Here is a 23,091-nt window from a genome sequence, read left to right on the forward strand (position 1 = left end):
ATGCTTCTACCTTACTTAAGCCACTATTTGGGGGGATCTTTTGTATCTCATAGTGGAAGGTAACTGTAGCTCCATCTGACATAATTTATAGTTCTTAGAGGCTGGAAGCAACATGTCTACCTGCATGACATTGGAATACTATGCTACCAATGAAAAGGATGATTCAAACTTGAACTGTGTAAAACACTTGTTATGTGTGGTTACTGACCCTTGAAGTGTGACTAGTTCAAACTGAGATGTGCTATTTAGGTGTAAAATACACACTGGAATTTGAATACTTGGTATAAAAAAAGAGAAAATATTTTAAAATATTGATTATAAGTTGAAATGATAATATTTTGATATATTAGATAATATAAATACATTATTTAAAATGTCACCTGTTTTTTTCCTTTTTGCAAATGCATGTGGTCTAATAAAAAATATGTATATATTTGGTCTTTATTCCCAGTTCTTGGCAAGAGTTTCTGGAACTCTTGGAACTTCCTGAGTGATAGGAGTGTCTTATGTTATTCATAACATAACATAAGCCCCCTTCAACCAGACTTGAGTTTATGCTAATGAGGTGATGGAGGAGGGTGCGGCCCAGGCTGCCAGAGGAATCAACCATGTGGTTAGAAGGTTAGAACTTTCAGCGCCCCACCACACCACCCTCTTCACCTTCAGCAAGGATAAAGGAGTAGGAAACTGAATTCAATCACCAATGGCCGATCACTTAATCAATCGTGCCATGCCTATGTAACAAAACCTCCACTGAAACCTCTAAAATACAGGGTTTCAGAAGCCTTCCAGGTTGGGGACCATGAAGAAGTGTACTGGGTGATGGGGGTGGGGAAGCCCCAGAAAAGGCATGGAAAATCCAGATCCCACTCCTTCCATCTCCCCATACCTTGCCCTACCCATGCCTTCCATTTGGCTGTTCCTGAGCTGCAGCCTTACGATAAACTGGTAAACACAAGTAAGGTGTTTTCCTGAGCTCTGTGAGTCCCTACAGCAAGTTATCAAGCTTGAGGAGGCCTGTGGAAACTAAATTTACAGCTGGTCACTCAGAAGCACAGGTGGCCCATGGGACTTGGGATTGGCATCTGAATTAGAGCAGCTTGTGGGGTGAGCCCTTAACTTGACAGGTCTGCACGAACTCCAGTAGTTAGTGTCGGAATTAAATTGGATTACTGGACACCTGATTGGTTTCAGAGAACTGGTGTGGAAAACAACATGTATTTGGTGTTGGAAAAAAATCACACAATTAAAGTGTTAGAAGTGGTGTCAGAAAAAAAGTGAGTGTGGTTATGAGAAAATTTAAAATTACATTTGTAGTTTGCATTATTTTCCTATTGGACAGCGCTGATCCAGAGAGATACCTACATATATTGGCAAAGAAAATGACCATGTTAAATAATGAAATATTAAAAAAAAAAAAGGCGGCAAACATGCATATATGTACATGTACATCCTGGTAAGGGATCATATATTGCCATTAACTGTGGCTTCGTTTGACAACAAACAATACACTCTTACTAATTTTTCTGATCAGCATGAATCCACAAAGCACTTTGTGTTATAACATTCTAGGCCTCACATGCGTAACAGCACTTCACAGACCCCTAGCACTGTTAATACACAAGGTTTTCCCCAGGCCCTGTCGCTCTAAAATTGAAGTAAATTCTATATCCCAAGTTATTCACTAGTCAATTGATCAAAGAATACAGCTGAACATTTTATTAAAAATGAAGACAAGTTTTGAAAAAAAATTTTAATGGAAAAATGTTTTCAAAGGAGAAAAAGGGAAAGAATAAACAATAAAGACTAACCTCCACGTAGGTTCTGGGAATGAGACCTTTGTTTCCTTTGGCATTCTTAGCTATCCACCAACCATCAGGTTTTTTTTCAATTATAAGAAGAATTTCCCCTTTCTTAAATCAAAACAAAGAAAGACATTTTAAATTAAAATTGACCCCTAAGTCAGAAATTATCAACACTGAAACTATTTTCTAATATAGAATAGCATTTAATTTCACCATTCTCCTACTAGGTAACTTTGATGACATAATTTTACATGATTACTGCCGGTAAATCATAATTTTAACTTATTTTATTAAAACAGATGGTCTTTAAAAACAATACCAGGAATATGTAATATAGGCGTATAGGTAGAGTTTTATTATTCTGTCAAGTATGCAAACTTATCCTTAGGTTAGGTTCTAGTCTTGTTTCTACCTTAAATGTAAGATCCCCAGCTTGCTGAGCAGCAAAATCTCCAACAGCAATGTATTCTTTACTTGTCTGGCTGTGGGATTCATTTTCCTGTTTCTCTTCCTCTTCTGTTTCTTCTTCCTCCCCACCACTTCCTTCACTTTCTTCTTCTTCATCATCATCTTCTTCTTTTTCAGCTTCTTCATCTTCGTCAGCAGAGTCGTCATCTTCCTCTCTTTCAGAAGGTGTCTTGATTCTGTGGAAAACAGTTCTATGATAAGGATCACTTGAAATAACATCTAAGAACAGATCGAGGATGAGGACAGCTGCTACAAATAGAAGATCCTGCCCATATTTGGAACTGGGTAAATAAAGGAAATAAGGAGAAAGCACAGCTCATGGTTTCTACCATCTAACCAACAATGTGTGACTTGAAGGACTGAGTGGGGAAGGGGTTACTCTATCTGAGGCACATTTGGGACACCACGGAGCATGCATGGGACTTGAGGGTACGGGATGTGTATTCAAGTCTTGGATTCATCCATTCAGCAAATGCTGCTCGAGCACTGTAACACACGGTTAGAGCATGGGCTCTGAGTTCACATCTGGCACCGTTGTCTCCTTGTTGAGTGACCTGGCATAGCTTTCTTTTAAGTTTTCCATTCCTCCCTGGTAAAGTGAAGGTAATAAAAGAACCTGCCTCACAGGATTGTCTTGAAGGTTACATGAGTTACAAATCTGAAGAGGGTTTAGAACAGGGCCTGCCTTTTGCAAGTCTTTAATAGAGGTCAGCTATGATAATGATGTATGTCAGGTTCATGTCAACCAACCTGGATACAAAGCCTGGCAAACCAGGTGAACAATTCCCTGTCCTCAAGGAGCTTACAGAGAGAGAGAGAATCTAGAAACCGGGTCATTACAATATAGTTTGATAGGTACATTAGAGGTGTACACAGGATATTAAGGAAACACAGACAGGGACATTCAACCTACACTACATGGGTAGGGATGGGGAAAGGCTTAGAATTAGGTCTGGAGGGATGACTTGGAATTAATGAATTAAAAAGGAAGTAGAAAGGAGTGGGCGGGAGTGGTGAAAGGAGGATCAAGTTGGGGGAACCCCAAGTAGCTCACGAATGGTAGGACAAGTTTTGAAGAAATGAGTAAGAAAGAGATGAGGCTGAAAAGAGGTGAGCAGAATGCAGCCCAAGTGAGCTTTCTTTCTAACACGGTCTCTAAAAATGAAGTAAGAGAAGGCCATGATCTCATCTGTACTTGGGAAAGATGACTAGGCTACAATGTGGGGAACAGATTGGAAAAAGGGCTAAAGGCAAAGACAGTTGGGAAAAGTGAAACAAGACAACAATTTTTTTTATAAACTAAAAAAAAGCCAAAACCAAAACCCAAACCAAAAAACAAAAACCAAAAAAACAGCCTTAGGATGAAGAGAAAGACATTTGGAAAGATATTAAGGAGGTACAATGGGAGGTGAGGGAAGAGAGAGGAACTAAAATAATACCAGTGTGGATAAGTCACTAAATCTCTCTTTGTTCATTCAACCCTCAGCAAAGTCATCAAAGGTCATCAAACATAGTGTGACAGACGCTATGTGCTGGGATACGACAATGAATAAAACAGAGATCATTGTTCTCTGAAAGCACTAGAGAAACTTATCTTAGAAATGCGGATAGAGGGGCGCTGGGGTGGCTCAGTGGGTTAAGCCTCTGCTTTCGGCTCAGGTCATGATCTCCTGGTCCTGGGACTGAGCCCCGCATGGGACTCTCTGCTCAGTAGGGAGCCTACTCCCCCCTGCCACTCTTTGCCTGCTGCTCTGCCTACCTGTGATCTCTGTCAAATAAATAAATAAATAAAATCTTAAAAAAAAAAAAAAACCAGGGATAACAATGTACTTAGATTGATGCAAATGAACATTGCTAAATATAAAACCAGCCAGTTATGAGATAGTCTCCAGAATAAAGAGTACTGGGTTCACATAGTATAAAATAGTTGTAGGATGCACTCATACCACAGTGACCTAAACATAAATAGTAACTTAATGAAGTTTTTATACCATAAAAATAAAAATCCACAAAATATGTCACATTGATTTTATGTGCCCTTTTCTTTTTTTAGGAGATCTTTTGCACATATTTTATGAGTCAATTATTCTAAAATGTTGCCAAGGATAACAGGAACTTCACATGATTATTCATGGTTCTTCTTCACTGTGTTAAGACAGTGAATTTCAATTATTGATTTTTGAATGTTAAACTAACCCTGCATTCTAGAATAAATTCCACTTTGTTATACTGTATTGTTATTTTGAAATGACACTGGATTCTGTTTGCTAATATTTTCTATTGGGTTTGTTCATATGCTCATGAGGCCCTTGCCATTTTCTTACAATATTCTTACCTAGTTTTGATACCTAAAGCTCATAAAATGAATTGGGAAATGTTCTTCTACTCTCAATAAAGGTTTGTAATCCTGGTATTATTTTTTTTAATGTTTGCAGCAATCCATTAGTAAAACCACACAAGAGTTGATTCTGTGGGAAGGTTTTTAATCATACATTCAACTTCTTAATAGATATTTTAGCAGGACTATTAAGATTTTTCTCTTCAGCTTGTGTCAAGTACTTTTTATTTTTCAGGAAAGTATTTTTTTAAAATTATTCTTACTAATATATAATATATTATTTGCCCTAGGGGTAAAAGTCTGTGAATCATCAGTCTTACACAATTCATAGCATTCGCCATAGCACATACCCTCCCCAAGGTCCGTAACCCAACTACCGTCTCACTACCCCCTACCCCCCAGCAACCCTCAGTTTGTTTTGTGAGATTAAGAGTCTCATGATTTTTATCCCTCCCGATCCCATCTTGTTTCATTTTTTCTCAAGAAAATTATTTTATCTAGATTTTCAAACATATTGGCATAAACTTATTCATAATATCTTCACAGCATCCTTTTAATTTCTGTAACATTCGTAGTGATTAGTTTTCATCCCTGGGTTTTTATTTTTGTTGTTGTTGTTGTTTTCCCTTCTCTTCCTCTTTCCTTGATCAGTCTTGCTAAGAATTTATCCATTTAACTAATTCTTCCACAGAACCAACTTTTGGCATTATTGATGCTATCTACTGTATGTCTTTTTATTATTTCCTGTTTTCTGCTCTTATTTCTATAATTTCCTCCTTTCTACTTGCCTTGGGTTTAATCTCTTGTTCTTCTTCTGTTTTCTTAAGTTCGAAACTTCAATAACTGATACTCAACTTTTCTTCTTTTCTAAGGTATGCACTTAAAGCTATAAATTTTGTTAGCAGCCATTTCTCTGCTTGATTCCTCCTTATCCATCCAAGCTATCCATCTCTTCCAGAAAATTCTGTAATAAGTCGGCAACAGTTGTTGTATAGTTCTTGTTTGTTAATTTTCACATTTGGGTTATCTGAGCTTCTACTGATTATTTTTTCTCTTTATTAAATACATGACATTTTCCACCTCTTTGAATCTATATATTAAATCAGACTGAGAAACTTCTCAGTCATTATTTCGTCAGATACTTTTACAGTTGTAGAATGTTCATTTTCTACATCTGAATGTTTTTAAAATACTTAAAATACTTTTTTCCATTTCATCCATCTTTTCTTCTTTTAACATATTAATCATTATTTAGAAGTCCTTGTCAGCTAACTGTATTATCTAGTTTGGATCTAAGTCTTCTTTTATTGACTGTCTTATTATTCAATTGCTGATTATTTATTCACCCCTACTCTTTTTTTTTTTAAGATTTTAATTATTTATTTGACAGAGAAAGAGAGATCACAAGTAGGCAGAGAGAGAGGGGGAAGCAAGGCTCCCCGCTGAGCAGAGAGCCCAATGCGGGGCTCGATCCCAGGACCCTGAGGTCATGACCTGAGCTGAAGGCAGAGGATGAACCCACTGAGCCACCCAGGAGCCTCATCACCCCTACTCTTTTGTACTTCCAGTAATTCCTCTATTAGGGGATATTACCGATGAGACATTTAGAGACTTAGGATTATGCCATCTTTCTTTATTGAGTATTGGATTTTATTCTGTTACACAGTTAAATTAGCACCTTCTTGTTAAGGTCTAGTTTTAGGCTTGGACAAGACCTACTTCAGTTTTGTCTTTGTTTCAAGATCACAGTTCTCAGTATTAGGGTATTTTCATTACTCTTAATAAGAGCAATGACAATGACAATGACAGCAGGAATAAGGCCTCCTGTGATCTCCACTAAATGCCTGAAGCATTCACCAAAGTCTCTTTATTCTAGCTGGGTATAAACTCCAATATTTCTCCAGGATTGTCTGACTTTCAGAATCTTTTAAAATCTCAGTCTCCTAGCAGGTACTTTCTGCCAGTGCTTCTGGAATCACAGTCTGTGTAGCCCAGGAATCTATTCAGATTTCTGTAGTTGTCTCTTACAACTTCCTTCTCTCTCCCACAAGTCCCAATGGCCTTGAGAACTCCAAAATTTGATCTCTGATCCTGAGTTCAGTGACACTGCTGCTCCCTGTTTCGGATCCATCTTTCTGTGCCACAGCCCTTAAATTTTCCCCAGGGAGAGGATCTGGGTGACAGGCGGGGATACTCACCACTATACTAACGAGGACGGCTTTGGGTGAATGTTGAACTCTGTTCCTGTGTTTTCCTGTCTTAAGGACATCAGCCCTACTGGACTAATGTTCAGTGACTTTGACCAGCTGTTTCATATATTTTTTCCAGATTTTATAGTTATTTATAGTAGGAAAGTTAAGTCCAAAACCAGCTACATTGTCATTCTCAGTACTAGAAGTTAGTAGAAATTCTAGAATCCTTGGATCTACAGCCTTTGGCATTTTCCCCAGGATATAGTGTAGAAGTATGTAAACAGCACTTGAAAAGTCTAAATAGTTAATTTTTTTTCCTTTTTGCTTTCCACAAATTGGGTTTGTTTATACCATCAAGTTTTCTTTCTACTCTGCAAAGGCTGTTATTAACATCTACTATAGCAGAAAAGCAATGCATACTTCTGCCTCTAATTTTTAATGAATATTTATGAAAGAAGCAAATAATCCAAATAATTTCTTTTTATGTAACAACACTGACATTAGAGACATTGTCCTTATTTTCTGACATTTGTTTATTTAGCTATTGAGATAGTTTTTTGTTTCCCCAACTAGATGATTAATTACCTAAGGGCAGAGATTGTGACTTTCACTTCTTTACATCTTTTATAGGCTCTAAGACTTTCTATTATACATAATAAATAAATGTCAACTAATTACACTTGTTATCACCATTTGTTTATATCTATACTCTTAAAATGTCTTTATTCTGAGTCAAACATTAAAGCTATTGGTTACATAATATCTGAGACAAAGAAAGTAAGGAAAGAAGCATACTCAGTTATATTTTCTCTGCTTATGGACACAGAGAGTTCCTGCAGTTGGTGGGTAAGCTTATCCAAAAGATTGTGCTCCTCCTCTTTTTTCTGATTATAGTTCCCAACAGGGGCAGGTTCATCCGCCTATGAAAGAATATAAGTTTATTTCACCGAAGAATTTATTTCAGTTTCCTATTATATTTATTTTAGAAGGAAAAAAAATACAACCTTAAGTTCTAGAAGACAAAGTAAATGTCAGTATGAGATTAGGCCTACCTTAGAGAAATAGGATGAAAAGAAATAGATTATTATGTTGAAATGTAACCCAAATGAAGAAATAAAATTATACTACTTGGCTTTTTGTTTTGTTTTCTTGCTAGCTATTCCAGACCCTCTATAGTCAGTAAGAGATAGGTTCTAGACAGAAGATAGGCCTTGGAGTCAAAAAGATGGGTGCCAATCCCAAGTTCTGCCACTTACTGGCAGTGAGACATTGAGAAAGCTGCTTCACCTCTGGGAGACTCAGCTTCCCCACCCATGGAATGGCATAGTTAGATTTCAAATTTAGGGTCAGCCTGCCTCCTAAATTTAAGAGTTCTGTGTCGCTGAAATGCCGAAGAGTCATCTCTTCAGTTGGGAGATGACTTTTTTTAGATGCTTTCCACTTTAAATGCTCTGTGAGTCTCTGGCCCTGGACACTTGGCTGAAGCTCAGGCTCATACTACTAGGGAAAATCCTGAAGGAACTTCCAAGAGTAAATTCTAGTTCCTCCTATTTCTGCAGAGTCACTGATATTAGAGCCGCCATGTGATACAAGAAGCTTCTACCCTAAGGGCCAGATTATGTACTCTCCCCACAGGGTAATGAAAATCGAGACAATTCTCAACTATAAAACATAATACTCACACAATGCAAAAATAAAAATAGCTTCTTCTTGGATTTTCTGGGTCCTCAGTTCTGGGTAAGTTCACCAAAGCTGAACTTTTCTCAGCATTCAGAGGCCTGCCTCTTCTGCTCCAACCACACACTCAGTAAGCTGGTCGGGCAAGCTGGCCCTGGTCACAGTTAGACTTCACCACCACTAAAGCAAACCCAGAAACTTACCTGCTCTAATGAATTCCCACTTAATGATAACATCTGTATACAAACAGGTTTTCTGTAATATCATTAACCGTAATACTCACTTTGTTTAATTTTTGAAGAGCATTTTTATTTTCATCTATTGCTTGTTTTAACTGGACACATCTAAATTTTTGAAAAGAAAGAAAAAAATATTAATTTTTCTATTGTCAAACTACAGCGTTGTTTTATAGAATTACACATAAGTCTTCAAGCTGGCAAGGCAACTACTTATATGCATGATGTTGAAAAGTTCACCCATCACCGCTTCCCACCCACCAGCTCAAGTGATCCTCACACGCTCTAAGGCACACAGGTATGACAGCCTCGGCTCCGAAAGCTTAAGTGACTCTGAGTTTCAGTTTCCCATCTCTAAAATAAGGAAAATACTGGACTTCAAAATGCTTCTTCAGCTCTAAAATTCCATAAACCCAGGATCTAGCCCAGGAGATACCCCTAAGGACGATAATGACAAAGTGTACTGAGCATCACGGGTGCTTCCCAAGTGCCACCAGATTTGAGCCTCACGTCAATCTCACTCTGGCAGAAGGAAGGTGAGCTTCTAAGGAGGGGCCACAGCTGGTCGATGGTGGAGACACATGAAGACAGGGTTTAGGATTCTATAGTTGGCCTCTTCCCACGGCAGCGCCCATTCCCCCTTTGAGCTTGGCCTGTCTAGATGGGTACCCTGTTTTAATTATTCCACAGACAGCTCATATACTGTAGCTTAAGTCGTAGACCCAAGTAAGAAGTATGAAAATGACTGAAAATGGGCCACCTCTACTAATGACAGTTCTCAAAATTCAAACGCTTTCTAAAAAGAGAACCCAGGACCCTGAGACCATGACCTGAGCCAAAGGCAGAAGCTTCAACCCACCAAGCCACCCAGGCACCCCGAAGTCTGACTTTTAAAAGAGTCTGTTTACAGAAAATCTGAGCCCTCTAGCTTCCCTGTTCTTTTATCTTGCCTCCCTCTGCTCTCCCTCTTTACTAGAGGATTCGTCTCTAAAAAAAAAAATTAATGAATGACCTGAGGACAATTACAGCTGCCAAATAAATTTTCTATACACCAGGTTTAAAGCCCACGCTATTCTGGCTTTGGGCACCCCCTAGGCTAACACCTAGCTCTCAGCCCCCTGGAAATCCCCACCCACATACAAAGAACTTCACTATTCAGGGGATAATACTGTAGGAAAGAGACCTATATATACAACAGTAGAATAACCCTGGTTATTCTAACTGCTATCTAGAAAATCAAATTTAAAAAAATTAAAAAATAATCAAATCAGTCCCTCATTCTTTTTTTTTCAGTCTCCCATTCTTAAATAAAAATGAATAATCCAAGGACCACCAGATATAATAAAGTAAGCCAGCAGCATGGAAGATAAAAAATTTACAACAAATTTTACAAGTCCAGAGGAACCAAAGACAAGAGAATCTCCCAGGAGGTTCAATATCTGACTCAAAGGTGTTTCAGGAAGAAACGGACAAATACAAGTTAAAAAAAAAAAAAGGAATGATCTTTTAGTAAAAGAAAATCTCCCAGAGCTCATGAGAGACAAGAGTTTCAAGTTGAAAAGACCCACTGAGTGTTTAGCAAGATAAAAAAACGACACCTAAATACATTGCGATGAAATTTTAAAACACCAAGGCTGAAAAGAAAAGCCCCAAACAGGTCAATTATAAAGGAACAATCATCAAACTTATTCATGTTGTTGAGTACAAAGAAACCTGACAATGTCTTCAAAGGTCTAAGTAGAAATTATTTTTACTGTATATCCAGCCAATTATTTTTATTTTTATTTATTTATTTTTTCTTTTTTTTTCTTTTTTCCTGCAGAGCAGAGAGCCCGATGTGGGGCTCGATCCCAGGACACTGGGATCATGACCTGAGCTGAAGGCAGAGGCTTTAACCCACTGAGCCACCCAGGCGCCCCTATCCAGCCAATTATTAATCAAACATTGGGGCTAACTGATATTTTCAGACATACAAATGTCAATGTGAATTTTTAAATGACTGTGATGCAGATCTTTTTATTTACAGTTTATTTACAGATTATTTACAGTTACTTGTGTTTAAAAATAATTATTAGGGGGCACCTGGGTGGCTCAGTGGGTTAAAGCCTCTGCCTTCCGCTCAGGTCATGATCCCAGGGTCCTGGGATTGAGCCCCCAGGCTCTCTGCTTCCCCGCCCCTCTCTTTGTCTGCCTCTCTGCCTACTTGTGATCTCTGTCAAGTAAATAAATAAAATCTTTTAAAGAAACAATAATTATCAGTTTATTAAAATAAAATTTAAAAACTTAGTTTTCTCTGGGACATTAAATTAGCCTATAAATCTTACTCTATTTTAAAATCTAGTAAGGCAAGTATAATCACCTTCACTTTTTCTTTCTTTATTATTTGATTAATTCAATTTGAACTGAATTCCTTAAACAGTCAATCCTAATAACTGTAGTTTATTAAGTTTCCTTCCACGTTTTAAAATTCACTTCAATTTTATTTTGCTTGTAAGCACTTTGAATGCCTAAATTAGGTAAAACTTTTTCAAATGGTTCAGGTGAATCATTTAAACTAATAAAATGAATTCCATGTTCTTTTGAATGTTATACACTCTTAACTACCCAAAGCACACAGATTATCATAATAATGTCCTAAATTGAATACAACAATATGAATGGACTAATTCGATTTAGTTCACCATGCCTATGTCATTTCAAACTTGATTTAATTTTAATCTCTCTTAGGGATATTAAATTGTCAAAACAAAACAAAAAAACACCCACCAAAAGAACAGTTTTCCCATGTCAAGGGAGTTAAGGTCTCCATCTCAAGCAAGGTAGAACTGCTAATATTTTCTGACCAGGTCCCAGGATCTGAGGCTACCGTAGGCCAAGGATCAACCATAACTCTACCTCAGCCACTCTGTGGACACAGCAGTTTTTATAGCTGTGGTCACAACAGCAAGTCCATAACCTTCAGGTTTAGCTTAGTTTTTCCTAGATCCAAGTTATACCATGATGTAATCCTTACATTTGATTCAAGTGGACCAAAGTCTCCAACTCCAATGAGATTCAGTGAAATTCTCTCTTTTACTTGACAGAATTCTGCAGTTCTCAGCAGTCTTCAAATATTTTAATTGCCTGCCCACTTTAATGTTTTATAGAAATTCAGGGTAGACATATAACAAACCACTGTGGGAAACTTAATTTTCTCACTTATATTAATAAGTATCTCATGGTATTATTGTGAAAATTAATCAAGAAAGGTTTTAGAGTGTGGACCACACTGCTTGGGACATACAGAGTACAGAATAAATGTAAGCTGCTGCTTTTTAACATTTGTAATTCTTTATTTGATCTCACCATTCCATCACTATTTAGACCTGGAAGATAAAGAAAATTACAAGAAATACTTTTAAATCCATTTTGGAAAGTTGCATTCATTGTTCCTCAGTATTATTTCCCATTATTGTGTCTTTTTAGAAATTGTAGCATAAATAAAGAAAGAAATAATGCCTCAAACAATTTCTATGCTATACATACTGCCCACTGAAGTGTACATATGGTTTCTGGGAAGTTTATATAATTTAGTAGATTTTACCTTTGGTAAATATCTCTCCTTTTACTGGAATCTAGAACTCCCTTCAATCGACTCTCAGAAAGCAAGCTATCAACCTACAATAAATAGAGACTGTTAGAATATATTGTTAAATACCATATAACCTTAGGAAATAAAATTTTAATTCTCTTTTCCTAATATTTCACAAGGAACGTTTTAAGGCATACAATGAAGTTTATAAAGAATTTCGCAGAGAACCCCCATATACCCACTACCTAGATTCTACTATTAACATTTTACTATACCTTTTGGATCCATCTATTCATCAATCCATCTTATTTTTTATGTATTTCAAAGTAAATGCAATCCTCATCAATGATGCACCACGGGTATCACTAATGAGAGTTCAATGTTAAGTAAAAAATTTACGTACCATGAAATGCATATATCTTAAAATATATATTTGCTGAGTTTTGGCAAATGCATACACTCATGTAACTCTAACCCCTATCAACATAAATTACCATTACCCAGAATGTTCCCAGAAAGGATGTACTCTTTTGTACCATCCTTTCAATCAGCATGTTTCTGAGATACTGCCATAGACAATCATTAGTTCATTCCTTCATACTGCTCAGTAGTATTGTATGAATATGCCACAAGTTTCTTTATCTTCATTCTTGTATCTTACACCCTGACTTAGCATTTTCTAAACACTACATGTAACTTTGCCAATATATCCCCAAAAGAAATATGTACATATGTTCTTTTCTAAAGATGATATGGGTACATATTTGGGGTTTTTTTTTCCCCTAAAGATGATGTGGAGAAGATAAAGCAGATGAAAGAAGAGGAAAAGAAGAGAAATTGAAGTTCACTCATTTCTTCTCTACTCTTCCTATTCTGTATCTGAGTGTTAGTTACAAATTCACAGCTGTTGACAGAGTCAGTCATAACAGGCATGACCCAGATGCGGTCTTGATTACTTGTCCACCACTTGGACACCAAGTTGGAAATCTGTTCATTTTTTGCTTCAGGTGTAGGCTACGGAGACAGGGAAAACCTAGCTTCCACTATCAAAGAGCCCCTCCAAGAAGACCCTTGGGGCCAAGTCTTCTGCAGTTTGACTAACCTTTGTAATGGTTTTGTTTCATCTTTGTTTTAGTAATAATTTTTTTGCAGTTTACTTCTGAAACTTTCCTGGTTCTCCCAATGTCCCATGAAATTTAAAATCAGACACAGAACCATATTAAGCATCTAGCCAAAGCTCACATAAGTCAAAGCCTCATCAAATTTTATTTCTACCAGAAGAGTATTTTGTTTTTATTGCACCACTATAAAATCTAAAAGTCACTTAAGAAATATTTATCTATCAAATATTTGTACTTTTAATTTTTTAAATTTTTATTTATTTTTTAAGATTGTATTTATTTATTTGAGATAGAGAGGAGACAGAGGGACAGAGACAGAGGAAGAGGGAGAAGCAGGCTCCCCACTGAGCAGGGTGCCTGATGTACTGAATCCCAGGACCCTGGGATCATGACCTGAGCCAAAGGTAGACACTTAACCCACTGAGCCTCAGGCACCCCGAATCTTTGTAGTTTTTTTTTTTAATCTTTGTACTTTTTAAATGAGTCCGAAACAGGACCAAATATGAGCACTCAGTAAATCTCTTTTCTGTCGAAGATTAGAAAATAATTTTATTTAGTAATAGATCAAATAAAAAAAGTAAAATTAGCAAAGCAAAATAAGAATTTTGGAAAATAAACTAACAAACCAGTAATTCCTTCCTTCTTTTTCTTTATTGTTTAAAGCCATATACAGTTGGTGTTCAAAATTAGGAAAATAGCAAAAAGTATGAAGAGAAACATAATAAACATCAGCATTCTAGCACACACAGTTACTATCCTGGGATGTGTCATTCACTCTTTCTTCTATGTATACTAGATATAAAATAATTTTATTGAAATGCTGTATATTTAATTTTATATTTTATAGTCTTTTTCTAACTAGGATTTTATCACAATATTTTCCCTAACATGCTAAAATCTTTCAACAAAATTTTAATCATACTATTATATCCTATCCTAAGTTATTTATCCATTCCCCAATTACTCATCATTTAAAAGATATCCAGTCTTTTCTAAGTAACACTATGATGAACACTTAACACATTAATCTCTGTCCCAATAAATTTTTTTAATATTATGTATGGCAAATCCCTGGAAATGTAATTACCGAGCCCAGGAGCGTGAATATTTGCTACATCTTATTAAACTGCTTCCCAAAAATGCTGTTCCTTACACTCTGGAGCAGCGTGTATCAGTGCGTGTTTCATCACACCCTCCCCAGTACTGAGCACACATTTTAAAATATTTGTTATATTTTATTTCCTTCGCAGTTACTTGATTATTTTTTAAGTGAACTTTTCTCGTGTTTATGAGTTCCTTGCACTTCTTTAGTTCATGTCCTTTGCTAATCTGTCGTATCCTAGTATTTTTCTTACGTATTCGGATTATTCTTTGACGCCTATTTCGTTTGAGTTCAAGAGAAGCAAAAACAGCCCCTACTGGAAGACGGCTCGAAGGTAAGGGGGCAATGGAGAGTGGAGGAAAGCGACAGGCGCAGAGATGGTTGGAAAAGGTTGTTGAGATTAGATTTGGAGGTGAGGTGGGTAAGGGAGTTGTCAGGTTGGAGACCGAGATGTGGGAGGGGGGGGGGGCGGGGGGGACGGCGTTTAGTCGATGGGTCAAGATTTTTGGATGGTTCAGCTTCCCCGAGGGTTGAGTTTAGGAGCAGGAGGGGTTAGAATCGGGGTTAGTGCCGGGACGCCGGGGTGGAGGAGGGAGCGCTAGAACTCGGGAAGGTACGTGGGTTGGAGATAGGCTGCCAGGATTAGGGTACACCCCAGATCTCGCCCGCCGCCGGTGCCCAGCCCCGGGCTGGACAGCCAGACGCTACCTGTAGCTTCAATTCCTGACTTCGGCGCTGCAGGGCCTGCAGAGGATGGCGCTGCCGCCTGGCCAGCATCTCTCTCGCCTCGGCGCTGAGCGCGCACCGGTCGCCAGGGAAACCACGGCGGCGGCGAGGGAGGTGACGCAATCACTGCGCGTCCGCTTTGCAAAAAAAGAACCTGGAGGTCGTCCGGTGTTGTGGTGGCCGCTCCGCAGCTCCTAGACTCGGATTAGGCCCGCTGCCCAGGTAGTCCTCTTTTACCGGCCAGTTCTGCAGGGTTGGGGTGGAGATGGGAGAGAATGCCCGACGGTGTCGGGAGCTACATGTTCTATGGTACCTCAATATTACCACGCCGTTACTGTCGGGGTTCCCCCGTGTTACGGCATTTGTTTTCTGATGCCAGTTTTGCTAAACGAATCTTAAGGTATAATTTAAGCATCTTAAACTCTTAAATTAACTGCAAGAATACCTTTCCTATGTGGCCTTCATGGGATACATGATTTTGTCGCATATTCTCATTTCAAAGGACAGTTTTTAGTTCTTTGCCATTTGGGGAATTGATGGTTCCGTTTCATTTTAGTTTTGCGCGTTGTCCATCCTGAGTTCTGGGACGACGGTGATTTTTTCTGTTCAGCAAGTATGTGAGCAAATAATTATGGTTCTCTCAGGGAGATTGTAATACCATTTCCCCAGGTGGTATTGAATCCTTTAAGTCCCAGTTCCCAAACTTTGCACTACACCGAAGAATGATGATGATGGAGCTCACTTTTCAAATGATGAACTACACTAAATGAATGCTCTTCAGCACAGAAAACAGGTTGATTCCACAGGCCCAACTACTATGCTAGTTATTTGTGTATTTTTCCTTCAAATATAGAGAAAAGTGACAAGTGTCCACCTCGTTGAATTTTCATATTGAGCACACCCTCATGTCACATCACCCAGAATGGGATACAGATTATCAGTACCCTAAGTAGTCTTCCCTTCCTAATCCCTACCCACCTCCCTATGCCATAACTAAGCACTGTCCTGACTTCTAACAACAAAAACTTGATTTGCCAGAGAAAGACAACTATCACATGCTCTCCCTGATATGAGGAAGTGGAGATGCAACATGGGGAGTTAAGGGGGTAGGAGAAGAATCAATGAAACAGGATGGGATTGGGAGGGGGACAAACCATAAGTGACTCTTAATCTCACAAAACAAACTGAGGGTTGCTGGGGGGAGGGGGTTTGGGAGAGGGGGGTGGGATTATGGACACTGGGGAGGGTATGTGCTATAGTGAGTGCTGTGAAATGTGTAAACCTGGCTATTCACAGACCTGTACCCCTGGGGATAAAAATACATTATATGTTTATAAAAAATAAAATTAAAAAAAAACTGGATTTGCCTTTTTTAAAACTGTACAATGGAACCATGCAGTGTGTCCTGGCATCTTCTTAGGCCTTTTTTCAGTCAACATGTCTGTAAGATGCACCTCTATCATTGTATGTAGTTCAATCTTTTAAGTTCTCATTGCTCTCTGGCATTTTGTGTATGATACACTCAATATACTTACTTATTCCACTGTTGCTGGACATGTGGGTAGTTTTCATTTGAGGCTGTTGTAAACAGTGCTGTTGCTTACATATATGCATAGTACAAGCATATGTACACAGTGCTGGGCCAACAGGGCATGTTTTATGTTCCGCTTTAGTAGATACTGCCTATTTTCCCAAAGTTGTACCAATTTACTCTACTTTTATGGGGTTTTATTCTTAACCTTGAAAACTTGGTATTATCTGCTTTTTTTGGTTCATGTCTTTATTTTGAATTAACTTCTCCATTATGACTCATGATACTTTAAAATTCACTTAAATAGCCAGACATAGTATTTTCATTAAAAAGGTTTGTAACAGGGGCATCTGGGTCACTCGGTTGGTTAAGCGTTTGACTTCAGCTCAGGTCATGATCTCAGGGTTCTGGGATATGCCCCACGTTGGACTCCATGCTCAACGGAGAGCCTGCTTCTCCCTCTCCATTTGCCCTCCCCCTGCTTGTGTGCAGGCACTCTCTCTCTCCCAAATAGATAAATAACATTTTTAAGAAAGGAGATGTAACAGGGCCTACTTGGGTGGCACATGTACTAAAATTGAACTGATACAGAGAAGCTTACCATGGCCTCTGTGCAAGGATGACATGCAAATTCATGAAGCATTCTATATTTTAAGAAAAAATTGTAACAAATGAGACAAGAGAAAGGATTGCTATAAAATATTTTTAAATGGATTTATCAGTACTTCTAAGCAATATTTTAAGAGCTTACCAAAATTCATCATTTATGAGATCCTTATTTATTTTAAATATATGTATCTATAAATTAGAAAAAATATTCTATATCTGATTTGTAAGGATTACCACATTTTTTTTAAACATTTCTTTTTTTTTTTTTTAAGATTTTATTTATTTATTTGACAGAGAGAAATCACAAGTAGGCAGAGAGGCAGGCAGAGAGAAAGAGAGGAGGAAGCAGGCTCCCTGCCGAGCAGAGAGCCCGATGCGGGACTCGATCCCAGGACCCTGAGATCATGACCCGAGCCGAAGGCAGCGGCTTAACCACTGAGCCACCCAGGCGCCCGGATTACCACATTTTAAATGGAAAAGTTACAGGGTCATGAATATAGTATAAGTCTATGTTGGTAAAAATAAACAAAACCCCTACATGTTTTGTATGTATAAGCAATGGGGAAGGATGCAAAAAAGCTTCCTACTGCTGTTCACCTCAGGTGGACATTTTCTACCATATTCAGGGTTATAACCATTGATTCCTTTGAATCTTGGATCAGCATCAACATCACTTAGGAGCTTGTTAGAAATGCATATTCTCAGGCCCCACCACAGACTTACAGCATCTGTACCTGTATTTTAATAATACCCTTGTGTTTCATGTGTACATTTAAGGCTGAAAAATACTATTCAAGTGTTCAGTGTGCTATAGGGATGAGATTACTCAGCTGTCTTTTTCATTAATTTGTATTTCTTTTGATTTGTAATCATCAGCAGTCACCTTAACAGTAGTCATTGCTTCTTTCTTGTTATCCTTTGATGCCATTATGAAAATCAAAGTGATGTGGGAAACAAAGGCAAAAGAAAACCTGAATTCCCTTACTACTTACATTGACAAGTCTCTGAAACAGGCAGTGACCTTCCTTTAGGAACTGTTTCCTCAATGTTAATACTTTGCTAAGGGCAAAGGGCAATCATTAGCCTGACCCCCAGGATCCTGTAAGTCTACTTTAACATACAAAAATTACTTTGGAAACTTCCTTCATCTCTACCTCACAAGATAGATGTTGGCAATTATCCCCGAAGCATATGACCCAACATCTGAAGGGTCTCATGACTGAGTTTTGGGTTTGTTTTTTTTTTTTAAATAATAGTGTTTTGTTTTGTTTTGTGTTTTTTACTAACACATAATGTATTATTTGCCCCATGGGTACAGGTCTGTGAATCAATAGGCTTACACAATTCACAACACTTACCATAGCACTTACCCTCCCCAGTGTCCATAACCCAGCCACCCTGTCCCTACCTCCCCACCCCCCAGCAACCCTGTTTGTTTCGTGAGATTTAAGAGTCTCTTATGGGGGCGCCTGGGTGGCTCAGTGGGTTAAAGCCTCTGCTTTCAGCTCAGCTCGTGTCATGATCCCAGGGTTCTGGGATTGAGCCCTGCATCAGGCTCTCACTCTACCTGCCTCTCTGCCTACTTGTGATCTGTCTGTAAAATAAACAAATAAAATCTTAAAAAAAAAAATCTCTTATGGTTTGTCTCTCTCCCATCTTGTTTCATTTTTTCCTTCCCTACCCCATACAACCCCCCGCCCTGCCTCTCAAATTCCTCGTATCAGAGAGATATGATAATTGCCATGACTGAGTTTTAACTAAATAGTAATAAATGACCTTTTGCTAACAATAACTAACCCCTTCAAGATCCTGGAAACCTTGTTTTCAAAATTCCTTAAGAGACTTACCCTATCCCTAACCCACTCCCAACTTGAAAGGATGGAATTGCCACCCTGCATGACCCTAGTGCAGCTCTTTCTGCCCATGGGTCCTGCCCCCATGCTTTAATAAAACCACCTTTTTGCACCACAGATATCTCAAGAATTCTTTCTTAGCTATCAGCTCTGAACCGTAACATCTTTCCTACATCAAAAGTAACCTAAAACAAGAGTCTTGCAGTGAGGTAGCTGAAACCAAGCCAAAACATGGCGACTGTTTCTCCTAAGAACAAGCTATTTTGTAAAACTCATTACAATTTTCTTACATCGGTGTGTTAAAATGAATACCAACTGTGTTGCTACCTTATCGGAGACCCTGAAAAAGAAATTAATAGCTTTTGAGAGACTCATAATGTAGAACTAGTGGAACCACATCATTAGGAACCTACTAAAAACAGATGACAGCAGAGAACAAAGAAAGTTGCCTATTTCAGAATCTTAAAACAATTCACCTTAAGATACAAGTGTCAAATATGTGAGCACCGTGGTGGAAAGCAGTGGTTGGACCTGTGATACAAGATGATTAAGGCACTGGCCTCAAAGAGCTCATGACCTACAGTGACAGACTAGAATCATGTAGCTGTACCACCTACCAAGTGTTGTCATGGAAGTGTCAATTGGTGTGCAGAATTTCCTGCCAAGTGAACAGTACACATTGCATTTGAATTCTTGAGTAAGATTATTCAATGAAAATACCCAATAGGCAGCTTAAATGTGAAGCTGGAAATCAAAGGATCAGGTGGACAGAAATATCTTGGAGGGTGTTCTGCTTGGATATAATAGTTAATCCTGGGGACTGGTTGGGTAGTCAAAAGGAAAGGACAGAGCAGAGGACCAAGGATTGAAATTGAAGGAACCCACAAAATGAAGCAGTTGCAAAAGTTTAGAAATGCCAAAGTTTCAAATTATTAGGGAAGTGTAGGAAGACTTTCAAGGAGACACTGACATTATCAAATACTCTGAAGGTAAAAATTATTCAGAAATGGCCATTGGATAACAAAAGCTTTCAGGGGGTACAAAGAGCAGACTGCAGCAGGTAAATGGGAAGACATTTAGGAAGAAAGTGATAGTGTACCACTTTTTCTTTTTTTTTTTTTAAGATTTTATTTATTTACTTGAGAGAGAGACAGTGAGAGAGAGCATGAACGAGGAGAAGGTCAGAGAGAGAAGCAGACTCCCCATGGAGCTGGGAGTCCGATGCGGGACTCGATCCCGGGACTCCAGGATCATGACCTGAGCCGAAGGCAGTCGTCCAACCAACTGAGCCACCCAGGCGTCCCTGTACCACTTTTTCTAATTAGCAAATGATGGGGTCAACTTAAAAATTTTTTTAAGTCAAGATCTTGAATATGTTTTAAATAGAGGGAAAGCAGGGAGAGACTGCAGATGCTAGACAGAAATGGTGTAGTAGAGAACAAGGAAGGTCCTTAACAGCGGTGGGATGCAGAATTCATCTTCTCTTCTGAGAAAGGAAAACTAATGAGATAAAGCCTCAAAACCAACGGTTTTCAACCTCTGCTGGGCATCACAATCATCTGCGGAGCTTTAAAAATCTAATGCCCAGGCACACCCCAAGCTACGGAAATCCAAATCTGTGGGGAGTGGATCAGTACTTTTAAATCTCTCTAGATGATTATGTTGTGCAGCCCTGTTGAAAACCACTGCCCTCAACAGCACTATTGACAGGAAGAATGATGAGGAAATTCCCACTTAATGGCTTTTACCTTTTCATATGGTTGAGAAGCAAACTTCAGGCCAGATGGGAAGAGCTCTAAGAACCAAAATTTTAATCCTTGCATTCACAGAATGAAAACAAGAATTGGAAGTAATAGAGCATGATGGCCCAGTAAAATGGGAAAAAAAAAAGTTTTGTGTGGAAACAACTTTTCTAGCTTTTCTTATGTTAATATGGAGTTGCTGTTAAATGTGCTGAGACACAAAATTAATCTTTACAAGAATGAACAAGAACAGTGTTATAGAAAACACTTACTGCAAATTGAAAATAACCAAGGATTTAGTCCCTAACTTTTGATTTTTAGATAATAGTTGGAATACATCACTAAGCTTTAGTCAAGAGGGTTTTTACTTTAATATATATTCTATAATGACATATAAATGCAATTTTTGCCAGTAATATTCAGAGTATGTTATCATTCTATACTTGGGACATATACCTCACCCTTAACTCAGTTATTTTTACACAGCCACTTGTTTTCCTGAACAGATCCAGTAACAGTTGGCCAAAAGGATTCACATGGTCACTACGCCAACTCTGCTTTGCAGCTGTACTAAAGAACTGGCATAGATTCCTTAAGAATGAGGCTATCTCCTCAAAAACACTAATAGATCTGTTTTGAGAATCCAGATCTTTTGATGAAGTAAACTGCTTGGCAAGATATTCCTTTCCTTTTGATGGAAGATTCAGAGATGTTTAATTTTTTTTTTATTTTGAAAATAAAATTGACTCATAAAGTGCAAGGAGAAATTAGATCCATCCAGTGCTCTATATCCATCTTCGACAAACTGCTGGAAACAGAAAAGAGAAAAATAATCAGAAATACACAACCGTTAACTTCAAATTATTCTATCATGTAGTTAAGAACTATGAACTATAAGATTTGATGTTACAGATAATTGAATGTGCGCAAATCTGATGATAAAGCTACCACTAGATAAGCTACCACTAGATGCAAGACTCCTAACTTCCAGGCCACGGGTCTTTCCACTTTATCAGGCTGCTCACAACCAAAGAATTCGGATTGAAGATTACAAAACGTGAATGCAAAGATGTACTATGGTCTACCAAGGATATTATCGAAAAGAATGATAAGGGGGTAGGAGGTGGCAGGAATACCTCCACGGTCCCTTTTCTTTCTTCTTTTCCTTCTTTCCAGGATTTCCCTTTTTGAAGTTTAACGTCAAAGTGCAACAATGTTGCACATGGTAAGACATTCCCACTAAAGGCACGCAGTGAACTGAACTAGGAAAGCGCAACTGGGGAAAGTAAGTTACTGGGAAAAGCAAAACCTCCTCAGAATCCTTGGGGCAAGATTTTCGCCGGCTCCCAACGTCTCCTTTTACAGCCCCGTAAGGACTACTCACCAACTCTCCAAAAAGAACAAGGCGCGGCAGGCGGTGAGTGTGAAGCCGGCCTGAGCCCCCGCGCGGGCGAGGCGAGGAGGGCGCGTGGGGGTCGGCGCCGACCGACAGCGCGGGGTCTCAGGCCAGGTCCAGCTTTTTCTGAGTCGTCGCCAGCTTGTCCTGCAGCCTCCGCTTCCTCCAGTCCAGGTAGCGCCTCCGTAGTCGGTTCGCCTGCCAGCCCACGAGCACTCCGGACGCGAAAGCCACCAGTACAGACAGCTGCAGCGTCCGCTCGGACACGTCCGCCATGGCAGCCGGCAGCGTGGAGCCCGACGTACCGCGCGGCGGCGGGGTCAAACGGCGCTCCGCGTTCCCGGGCGGCGCGCGCGGCGGTGCGTGCGCAGCGCGGCCAGTGGCGCGTCGGCTCAAAACAGCTTCGTCCGGCTCTCCTCTTGCTGAAGTCTGGCTGGCGGGACTGTGGGCGCCCCCCGCCCCGGCTTCCCGTCCTCTGGGCCGCCGCAGGGGTTACTGTTGGGCATTAGACAGCTGTTGTCTTGCCTTATTAGCTAACTTTGATGGTGTGCATTTCCTCATTGTAAGATCAACTCCCGTCTTTTCTCTCAGCAGTAGACTGCGAGCTGCATATGTAACTCAGTTTACTGATAACCTATTAAAAACAATTCTAAAACTAAAATTATTTTAGAAATATATTTTGTTTAGTCCAATAGATACAGGATGTTATTTCAACACGTAATCA

At 39.0% G+C, this 23,091-nt stretch overlaps 2 protein-coding genes across 7 annotated transcripts in view; both read right to left on the reverse strand.

The window, feature by feature from the left end:
- Positions 1 to 15,341, reverse strand: part of NPHP1 (nephrocystin 1) — a 54,466-nt gene extending 39,125 nt beyond the window's left edge. For 2 of the 5 annotated variants that reach the window (XM_082743335.1, XM_082743334.1), the window contains exons 1-6: positions 15,219 to 15,341; positions 12,300 to 12,373; positions 8,764 to 8,824; positions 7,599 to 7,723; positions 2,218 to 2,449; positions 1,812 to 1,913 (exon numbers count right to left, since the gene is read on the reverse strand). In XM_082743335.1, the coding sequence (XP_082599461.1) occupies positions 1,812 to 1,913; positions 2,218 to 2,449; positions 7,599 to 7,723; positions 8,764 to 8,824; positions 12,300 to 12,373; positions 15,219 to 15,287 (663 nt within the window). In that variant the 5' untranslated portion in view covers positions 15,288 to 15,341. The remainder of the gene's footprint in view (positions 1 to 1,811; positions 1,914 to 2,217; positions 2,450 to 7,598; positions 7,724 to 8,763; positions 8,825 to 12,299; positions 12,374 to 15,218) is intronic. The other 3 variants (XM_082743336.1, XM_082743337.1, XM_082743338.1) reach the window with 3 other exon arrangements.
- A 6,338-nt stretch (positions 15,342 to 21,679) lies between these two features.
- On the reverse strand, positions 21,680 to 22,728 carry MTLN (mitoregulin). Of its 2 annotated transcripts, none has more exons than XM_082743341.1 (2): positions 22,356 to 22,728; positions 21,680 to 21,779 (listed from the first exon to the last, which is right to left on the reverse strand). In XM_082743341.1, the coding sequence occupies exon 1, from the start codon at positions 22,641 to 22,643 to the stop codon at positions 22,473 to 22,475; it is 171 nt and encodes a 56-aa protein (XP_082599467.1). In that variant the 5' UTR covers positions 22,644 to 22,728; the 3' UTR covers positions 21,680 to 21,779; positions 22,356 to 22,472. The 2 variants fall into 2 exon arrangements, with proteins under 2 accessions (XP_082599467.1, XP_082599468.1); XM_082743342.1 differs by having other exon boundaries at positions 21,680 to 21,776; positions 22,356 to 22,684.
- Positions 22,729 to 23,091: the final 363 nt, after the last annotated feature.

This window comes from Mustela nivalis (genome assembly GCF_964662115.1).
Source record: "Mustela nivalis genome assembly, chromosome: 8".
NCBI lineage: Eukaryota > Metazoa > Chordata > Mammalia > Carnivora > Mustelidae > Mustela > Mustela nivalis.